The sequence below is a fragment of the Camellia sinensis genome, unplaced genomic scaffold, assembly GCF_055761805.1.
Source record: "Camellia sinensis isolate YWXY unplaced genomic scaffold, ASM5576180v1 Unanchor1, whole genome shotgun sequence".
In the NCBI taxonomy this organism is placed as follows: domain Eukaryota; kingdom Viridiplantae; phylum Streptophyta; class Magnoliopsida; order Ericales; family Theaceae; genus Camellia; species Camellia sinensis.
This window is the reverse complement of record NW_028128987.1, coordinates 6,242,478-6,251,896: the sequence shown is the minus strand read 5'-3', so window position 1 is coordinate 6,251,896 and position 9,419 is coordinate 6,242,478. Positions and strand designations below refer to the sequence as shown.

Here is a 9,419-nt window from a genome sequence, read left to right as displayed (position 1 = left end):
ATTGTATTTGCTGAACAACAATATCTTCACTCTTCTGGAGCTCGTGGGTATAAAAGAACTTTGAAGAAATATGCTTTGTTCGATCACCTTTGATATAGCCTCCTTTGATCTGTGTAATACATGCGGCATTGTCTTCAAACAATATTGTTGAGATATCTTTGATTGCGAACATTCCGCATTTTTCCCGAATATGTTGAATCATAGATCTCAACCAAATGCACTCTCTGCTAGCTTCATGGATTGCAAGTATTTCAGAATGATTTGAAGAAGTAACAGTCAATATTTGTTTCACAAATCACCAAGAGATAGTTGTACCACCATAAGTAAACATATACCATGTTTATGATTGGGCTTTGTGTGGATCCGAAAGACAACTAGTGTCTGCATACCCAATTAATTGTGGCTTTGATCCATTTGAATATAACAAACACATATTAGTTGTTCCATGAAGATAACACATTATATGCTTGATTTCATTCCAATGTCTTTATGTTGGGATAGAACTATATCGTGCTAATAAATTGACAGAAAATGTGATATCTAGCCTAGTGCAATTAGCAAGGTACATAAGAGCACCAATTGCACTAAGGTATGGTATTTCAGGACCAAGAAGTTCTTCACCATCTTCTAAAGGGCGAAAAAGATCATTCTTTACATCAAGTGATCTAACAATCATTGGAGTAGTCAATGGATAAAAAATTTCCATATAAAAGTGCTTCAAGACTTTTTTTTGAATATGTTGATTAGTGAACAAGAATTTCATTTGGCAAATGCTCGATCTGTAGACCGAGACAATATTTAGTTTTGTTAAGATCTTTCATCTCAAACTCATTTTTTAAATATTCTACAGTATTTGTAAGCTTTTTTTGGAGTCCCAACGAGATTGAGATTATCAACATATACCATAACAATTACAAATTCAGATTTTGATTTTTTCTGAATATAAAAGTGCTTTAGGACTTTTTCTGAATATGTTGATTAGTGAACAAAAATTTCATTTGGCAAATCCTTATTCTGTAGACCAAGACAATATTTAGTTTTGCTAAGATCTTTAATCTCAAATTCATTTTTTAAATATTCTGCAATTTTTGTAAGCTCTTTTGGAGTCCCAACGAGATTGAGATTATCAACATATACCGTAACAATTGCAAATTCAGATTCTGATTTTTTAATGAAAACACATGGGCAAATTTGGTCATTTTTGTTCCCTTCTTTCAACAAGTATTCACTAAGACGATTGTATCACATACGTCTGAATTGTTTTAACCCATATAATGATTTTTATAGTTTGATAGAATAAACACTTCTGAGTTTTGAATTAAATGCTTCAGGCATTTTATATCCTTCAGGGATTTTCATATATATGTTAGTATCTAGAGATCCATATAAATATGTTGTAACAACATCCATTAGTTGCATATCTAAAGTCTCTGTAACTACTAAGCTAATTAAAAATCTAAATGTAATAGCATCAATTACGGATGAATATATTTCTTCATAATCAGTACCATCTCTTTGTAAGAAACCCTATACAACAAGTCACGATTTATATCTAACAATTTCATTTTTGTCATTGCGCTTTCGCACTAATACCTACTTATATCATCCCATAGATTGTATCTCTTCAGGGGTTTGGGCTGTTGGTCCGAATACATCACGTTTTGAAAGCGAGTCCAACTCTACTTGAACAACTTCTTTCCACTCTGGCCAATCATTTCTACGTCGACATTCTTTGATGATTTGTTGTTCATTATCATCATTACTTCTAGTAATGCCAAGAGTAATTTTAAATGAGAATACGTTTTCAACAATGATTTTATTTCTATTTCAAACAACTCATGTATTTATATAATGTATTGAGATCTCATTATTTCAAGTACCTTTTCCACTTCATGGGATGACTCTTCAGGAGATTCCTATTTTGGAGGTTTATAAGTAGGCAATTTGGAGAGATTTACTATAGCTAGTTTTGTGGGTCTAACCTCTTCATGAGTGCTAGATATGGTCTCTATTGGAGCACCAATTCTTTTTCTCTTTCGATGAACTTTGTCTTTCGCACCGATAGGTCTACCATGCTTCTGACATGCCTTAGACTCATTTGCAGCTGTACCAGCAGATTGTCCTTTAGGGACATCAATTTTTACTGGAACATTAGTAGCTGGAATATGAGATTTTGTTACCCTTTTAGTGTTGGTGAAGACATCCAATAATTGATTTGCAATACTTTGTAAATGAATAATCCTTTGAACTTCTACTTCACATTGATTAGTATGAGGATCAAGATAAGATAATGTCGAATCATTCTAAGTGATTTCACGTCCAGCTTCTGACTGTGGCTTTTCTTTCCCTAAAGATGGAAAAATTATTTCATCAAAATGACAATCCTCAAAGCGTGCTCTAAGTTAAGGGTTCAAGATATCTAATGATAGACGAAGAATCAAAACCAACATAAATTCCAAGTTTACATTGAGGACCCATCTTACTATGCTGAGGGGTTACAATAGGAACTTGCATAACGCATCCAAAAACCCTTAGGTGACTAATATTTGGTTCTTGACCAAGTACAAGTTGTAATGGAGAGTTCTTGTAGTGTGCAGTTGGTCTAATATGAATTAATAATGCAGCATGTAAAATGGTATGTCCCCATACAAAAACAGGCAATTTTATTTTTATAAGCAATGGTCTGGCAATTAATTGAAGTCTTTTAATAAAAGATTCAACTAAACCATTTTGAGTATGAACATGAGCAACATGATGTTCGACATCAATCCCAACAGACATGCAATAATTATCAAATGCTTGTGAGGTAAACTCAACAACATTATTAAGACAAATTGTTTTGATTGGATAATTTGAAAATTGTGCTTGTAGTCTAATTATTTGAGAAAGGATCTTGGCAAATGCTGCATTATGAGTAAATAGTAGACAAACATGAGACTATCTAGTTGATGCATCTATCAAAACCATGAAATAACGAAATGGTCTAGTTGCAAGATGTATAGGTCCACATATATCTCCTTGAATCTTTTGCAAAAAGGTTGGAGATTCAATTACTACTTTTGAATGAGATGGTTTAATAATCAATTTTCCTTGTGAACATGCAAAACATGGATAATCACTTGGTAAAAGAATCTACTAGTTCTATAACGGATGTCCATGTGAATTTTCAATGATTTAATGCATCATTATAGATCCCAGATGCCCAATGTGATTATTCCATAACAAGAAAACCCTTGGATTAGAGCACTTCTGGCACGTCACAAGATTTGATTCAATTGTTCTTATTACCGTATAATACAATCTATAAGAGAAAGTAAGAAGTTTTTCCAAGACTAGCTTCTGACCAGAAACATTGGAAGTAATATAAAGATATGCTTCTTTGCCTTCATCTATGGTTTCAATATAGTAATCATTACGACGTATGTCTTTAAAAATCAACAAATTTCTTCTGGATCTATTAGAATACCAAGCATCGTCTATAGTTAACTTTGTTTTATTTGGCAATATAATAATTGCTCTTCCGGAACCTTCAATCAAATTTGCAGAGCTTGATATTATATTAACATTAGCGTTTGTCATTGTTAAATCTATGAAATATTTTTTATCACGTAAGATTGTGTGTTGTCGCACAGTCTGCTAGACAAATATCTTTACCAATGATCTTTGAATTAGATAATGCATTAGTAAGATCCATGCTCCTTCATATATAAAAAATTATTTATTGAGAAAAGTATAACATAGATTGACAATGTTAATACAAACATATTATAAAACAACATAATATAACACAATAACATTATGTTCTAATATTAATACATAGCCCACTTATTTTCATGAACCTTTTCATCAAGGTTATCTGCTTCGTTGGAATTATTAAAAAAATTGACGACATCAAGATGTGAGACGTCAATTGGTTCAATGAAGTTCATTTCAATTTCCTTTCCCTTTCCTTTTGATTCTTGATAAAGATCTACCAGATGCCTGTACGACAGGTATAGGCCCAGTGGCCTTCTATACCACATCTTTTACAAATATCCTCATAATTCTTGGAAGGCTTATGTTGTGAACTTTCTCCATTCTTAGGATTGTTCCATTTCAGGTGGAATGTTGTGTTATTCTTATTTTGAATATTTCCTCCACGATTTTGGCAATTATTTCTACCATATCCACGACCACGCCCACAACCTCCTCTGTATCTCTAGAATGAGACTCCATTCATTTTTTAGGAATGGCGTAGAACCAGTGGGTCGAGAATGGTGATTTTTCATCAAAAGGTCATTACTTTGTTCAGCCACAAAAAGACATGAAACCAATTATGAGTATTTGGTAAATCCATGCTCTCTATATTGCTACTGCAGGACCAAATTACTATCGTGGAAAGTGGAGTATGTTTTTTCTAACATATCTTCTTTTGTGACTTCTTCTCTACATAATTATAACCATGAAACAATTTTAAATAAAACCAAATTGTACTCACTAACTAATTTGTAGTATTGCAATCTTAATTGCAACCAATCATAGAGGGCTTTTGAGAGGATGACAGTCTTTTGGTACTCATACCTCACCATTAAATTGTTCCATAGGACAAGTGGATCTTTGACAGTGAGATATTCAGTTTTTAATTCTTCTTGGAGATGATAGCAAATGAAAATCATTGCCTTAGTGCGATCCTGCAAGGATGCGTCATTTTTGTTTTTGATAGCATCTTCGAGGTCCATGTCATTTAGATGGATTTCCACATCAAGAATCTAGGATAAATAGTTCTTTATAGAAATGTCAAGTGCAGTAAATTTCAATTTTGAAAAGTTCGACATTGTCATATAAAATCACCTATGTAGATAAATATATGAATTAGATAATATGTTGAACAAGCAGAATGATTATTTTAATATTGACAACAACAATATATAAAAACATATTTGTTATAAAATATGCAGCCACTAGGGCTAGCCTAGTGGTTAAACCTTACGGGTTCAAAATGGCTTGGTGGATTCAAAATATAAAGATCCATACATTTTGTCATATTTCTATTGCTATAGTATATTACGGAACCTCTAGCATATACAGATTTTTCTGTATTTGATGAATTTTCTTCTATAAATAAATAGAAGATAATTAGGAATTAGTTGATTGTTATTCCATAGAAAGAGATTATTTTTCCATAGATAGAGATCCAACTATATAAGGGGCTCTCTTGTAATTTGTATTTATTCCTCACATTGTTAATGAGAAATTGAACTTTCTAGTTACAAAACTTTTCATGGTATCAAAGCAGTAACTACGGTTCTCCTTCTTCTATTCCAAAAACAATTTTTCGGCCACCGTTTTTCTAATGGCTTCTACAATTTCAGCTTCCATCGATTCTAGTCTTTCATTCAATCTGATGAAACCACATGACTATCTATCTCATTCTCTATATCTCCACCCCTCTAATCAACCAAGCGGCTCTCTTGTTCTTCATCCTCTCACTGGGGATAATTATCAGACATGGAGTCAATAAAAATAAAATTGGTCTCATTGACAGATCTATATGTAACGCCCCAACCTTTTATACGTCATCGATATTGTCCTCTTTGGGTCATGCTCGCACGGATTTGTTCTTCCCAGTGGGTCACCCATCCTAGAACTACTCCAGCCTAAGCACGCTTAACTGGGGAGTTCTAATAGGGATTTCACCACTTGGGAAAAGGCCTCGATGTTATATAAGGGTCCAGGTTTTTACTTTTATAGCCCAGGAACTCCCCCTCCATTCCCGATGTGGGACACCGGGGCCTTACAATCCACCCCCATAAGGCTGCACATCCCCGGGCAGTAGCTTGCCAGCTCGCAAGCCCGCCCACATGCACCAAGAGACGCTATGGGCCCACACTCGGTTCTCCGGAGAGTCGGCTCTGATACCATTTGTAATGCCCCGACCCTTTACACGTCATCGATATTGTCCGTTTTGGGTCATGCCCGCACAGATTTGTTCTTCCCAGTGGGTCACCCATCCTAGAACTACTCCAGCCTAAGCACGCTTAACTGGGGAGTTCTAATAGGGATTTCATCACTTGGGAAAAGGCCTCGATGTTATATAAGGGTCCAGGTTTTTACTTTTATAGCCCAGGAACTCCCCCTCCATTCCTGATGTGGCCATTCCTGATGTGGGACACCGGGGCCTTACACTATATCCGCACCAGCTTAAGCTGCAGCCAACTACCATCTGTGGTTTCGATGTAATCACATGGTGATTCCTGGCTCATCAATAGCCTATCCACTGATTTTCGCCACAATATCATTCCACCAGCCTTGGCTAACCAATTGTGGAATGACCTGAAGAAACGTTTTTCCCAAAGCAATTCACCTCACCTTTATTAACTTGATCATGCTATTTTTTCCCTCTAATAGAATGGTCTCTCCGTTGCTGATTGTTTTATGAAGCTTAAAGGTCTTTGGGATGAACTTGATGTTCTGACCTCGCCTCCCTCCCCTACGTGAGGTGCCATGAAAGCTGTCCAAGACATTCAAGTCCATCACCGTTCCACTAAATTTTTTATGGGACTTATTGATGACTATTTTCAAGTTCATGAACAGATTCTTCTCATGGATCCTATTCCATGTTTGAACAAGATGTTTGCTATGATTTCGCAGGACGAAACCCAACGGTCTCTTTCATCTACCTTTCGCTCCTCAGATATCATTGCCTTCGCTGCGAAAACTAGGCCTAGTTCTTCCTTAGCTTCGCCAAAATCCTCTAGCAAACCTTGGTGCACAAAATCTGGGACACACTATCTCCACCTGTTATCAAATCCATGGCTATCCTATTGGGCACAAATTGTATGGACAACCACCATGTCCACCGAAAGCTTGGGCAAATTTCGCAGCAGCTTTATACGTTGTTGTTCCGTCTGTTCACATTGCTGTAGCCGTACATGTTGCCCATACTGCCACCATTGGCTCCTGCCTACTTGAGTCCAATATGCCTGGTTTCACATTTACTCCTGATCAATACCGCCAACTCCTATATCTCATAACACTGCCCATGCTAGCAGGTAGCCAGGTTTTTACTTCTCATTTGTTAGGTAACTCCTTTTGCCTCACTTCGTCTCGATCCCTCTGGATACTTGATACGTGTGCTAGTGATCACATGGTAAATTCTCCATCTTTATTTTCTACATCTTCTCTCATTCAATCACATTCAGTCACATTACTTGATGGCTCAGTTAAGCCCGTTTCTCACATTGGCACCATTCGTTTATCATCACAACTATTCCTAAAAAATGTGATATGTGTACCTTCGTTTCACTATAATCTCATCTCTATTAGCAAATTGATTATTGACAATCATTGCTTTCTCACTTTTCCCTCTGATTCTTGTGTTATTCAGGACCACAGTTCGAGGCAGATAATTGGAATGGATAGATTACGTGATGGCTTGCATTACCTTGATCATCCTCTACCATCATTATTCATATCATTAGTCGCTACAACTGACTCCCTTCTTTGGCATAAGCGTTTGGGACACCCATCAAATAAAGATTTAAATTCTCTCTTTTCTGTTTCTGATATTGTTATTTCTAAAAATTTTGTGTGTTTGGTTTGTCACTTGGCAAAACAATGTCACACCTCATATCCATTAAGTAATATTTCCACTGTTGCTCCTTTTCAACTTTTACATGTTGATATTTGGGGTGCTTATCGTATTGCATCACTTATTGGGGCGTATTATTATAGCGACCCAGGTTTTTACCCCAACTTTCATTGTGTTCTGGACTCAGATTCCAGATTATATACTGTTGTCTATGCCTTGTTTCCTTCCTTTAACTCTTTGTATTTGAGTTTTGGATTATGTTGGGCGTGTTTAGAACATGTTGGTTGTTAGTTGGTCTAGAATGTTGTTGCCCAGATTTTGGTTTCTTCGCTCGAGCGAGACTTCTTGTGCTTAAGCGAGCTTTGCGTAACCTTCTTCTTCGCTCGAGCGAGGCTTCTTGCACTCGAGAAAGCCTTGTGAAATTGTTTCTTTGCCCGAGCGAGACTTCTTGCGCTCGAGCGTGCGTCTGCGTTGGTGACAGACCTGAAGCTTTGCATTTTATGCTCGAGCGACGCTTCTTGCGCTCGAGCAAGAAGACTTGTTGTGTCTAGTCACTTGAGCGACAACTCCTTCGCTCGAGCGAGCCTGTTTATATCAAATCGTGAATGAGATATTTCAGAATACTTTTGCAGCTCTCTCTCTCTCTAAAACTCTCTAAAAAACGCAGGTTTTCATACTCTCTCTCTAGAATACACCTTTTCTCTAAGATTTTATCTAGATCCGTTATGTTCTTGACCCTAATGTCTTTGAGAATAAGGTAGAAGGCTTCAAGAGCTTTGTGTTGATCCAAGTAAGAGTTGGTTTCGTCATCTTTGGAGTTTCGATCTTGCTTGCTCGTCTTCTACACTTAAAGTAGGGATTTTCTTTGAGTTATATATATGTTTTTGCAAGATCCAGATGATTTTAGAAATTATCCTTTGATTAGTTTTGAAAATTAATTGTTGATTCAAGAAAAAAGTGATTTTGAAAGTGGGTTTACTATTTGATCCTTTGAGATAGAAATTAGGGGTTTTGAACTATGTTGATTAAAGAAAGATGTTTTGGTGAGATTTCTTCAAATGTTTTGGAGATGAATTGTTTTGGTAAGAAAACCTAGAAAGTAAGACTTTTAAAAAGATGTTGAGAAATCGTAGATGATGTTGTTATATTTATTTTGTATGTCAAAATAAATTGATGTTGGAAAATTTCTTATTTATATTTATATAAATGATGTTTTCATGGAATATGGGAAATTGTTGAGATGGCTTGAAATGTGGGAGTTATGCTATCCCTTGGATGAATGAAAATAAACGTATTTATTCATCTTGTGAAATTGTATTGAAAGGAGAAATGAAAATTTTGATCATAATGGAAATATTGTGTGGAAGAATGGAAAATGGATAAAATGTTGCATTGCATTAATTGATACATTGGCATATCAATTCATTGATAATGAAGAGCTTTGAAATTTGATTTGAAAACTTTGCATTGAGAAAAAAATGCTAAGAAACAAGTTTGCATGAAATGGTTTTGGGGTAAATACGGTGGTAACTCTTGAAAGGTGGTGTAGATTATAGGTGTCGAACCTTCCAGTTAATACTGGTAAAAATTACAGATTAGAGGTGTCGAGCCTTCCGGTTGATACCGGTAAAAATGACAAATTGGTAGTACTTGTATAGTTTACTTGCAGACACTGACCTAGGGATTACCAGAGTTGTATTTATCACCCCTCGAATAAAATTTGATGAATGTTGAGCAGTTGAAGTTACATGACATCATTGAGCATGTTGGTTTTCAAAGGATGAATGTGTGTTTTACTTTCAAGAAGGCATGGCATGGCATAAGCATTCCATCTCACGAGACTTGCATA

General features: G+C 35.9%; 1 protein-coding gene across 1 annotated transcript; it reads right to left on the bottom strand.

The window, feature by feature from the left end:
* Positions 1-487: 487 nt before the first annotated feature.
* LOC145814056 (uncharacterized) lies at positions 488-7,327 on the bottom strand. Its single transcript, XM_082910581.1, has 4 exons — positions 7,275-7,327; positions 6,177-6,312; positions 4,561-4,748; positions 488-665 (listed from the first exon to the last, which is right to left on the bottom strand). Exons 1-4 carry the CDS (start codon positions 7,325-7,327, stop codon positions 488-490), a joined length of 555 nt encoding a protein of 184 aa, XP_082766707.1.
* Positions 7,328-9,419: the final 2,092 nt, after the last annotated feature.